The 747-nt window shown below is 65.3% G+C and overlaps 1 protein-coding gene across 1 annotated transcript; it reads left to right on the forward strand.

Annotated features, from left to right (window-relative positions):
* Positions 1-576, forward strand: Tco025E_09573 (trans-sialidase; the record flags this gene model as incomplete). Its single annotated transcript, XM_029376385.1, has 1 exon — positions 1-576. A coding segment is annotated over one exon (576 nt), but the record flags the coding sequence as incomplete, so codon positions are not given.
* Between the last annotated feature and the right edge of the window lie 171 nt (positions 577-747).

The raw sequence follows: 747 nt of genomic DNA on the forward strand, positions 1-747 counted from the left end.
TTTACTGACGTGTTTCCTCCGCCTCCGCCTCCGCCTCTGCCTCTGCCTCCTCATGAGCAATTTCGGCGTGAGAGGGCCTCGCACATCTTCGTTGGGGAATACAGGGACCGCGAAGAAAACGCAGAGGTCCACGTGACGGTGAAGAACGTCTTGCTGTACAACCGCTGCTTCAACGCCAGTGAGGTTGCCGCTCTGCAGGAGAAGGAAAAGGAGGAGGCCAGCGTGACTGCGCCGGAGGAGGTGCCGCTTCGCACCGCCGCATCCGCCGCCAGTGACCCGACGAGCTCTGCGCACGGCGGGGCTGCGCCAGCTGGCGGCGTGACGGAGGGGCCGTCAGTGGCGGCCGGCACTGGCCCCGCGACGACCGACGCGGCTGGGAGTTCTGCGGGGGATGCCTCGGTGCCGCGCGGTGCACCGGCGCCGGGCCTAAATAACGCCTCCGCCGCACTTGCGAAGGAGGCTGCGGACACAGTGCAGAGGGAGGCTGGGGGCGGCGACGGCACTGCGCGTGGGCGTGTGCCTGTGGTGCTCTCGCTTCTTCTGCTTGCGCTGTGGGGCCTCTCCGCGCTGTGCTGAGCGGCGGTGGCGTCGCTGGGCCGCGGCACGCAGAGGGAACGCGTGTGCGTCCCCCTCCAAGTTAATTGCTGATCCGCTGCGGATCGTCTTTGCTTCCCGGTCATGTGCGAGTTCTCCCGTTGGGTTGAACGCCGGGAACAATTGTTTTCTTTTCTAAATACTTTTCTTTCT

The sequence above is a fragment of the Trypanosoma conorhini genome (genome assembly GCF_003719485.1).
Source record: "Trypanosoma conorhini strain 025E chromosome Unknown Tco_14.4_contig_01178, whole genome shotgun sequence".
Taxonomy (NCBI): Eukaryota; Euglenozoa; class Kinetoplastea; order Trypanosomatida; family Trypanosomatidae; genus Trypanosoma; species Trypanosoma conorhini.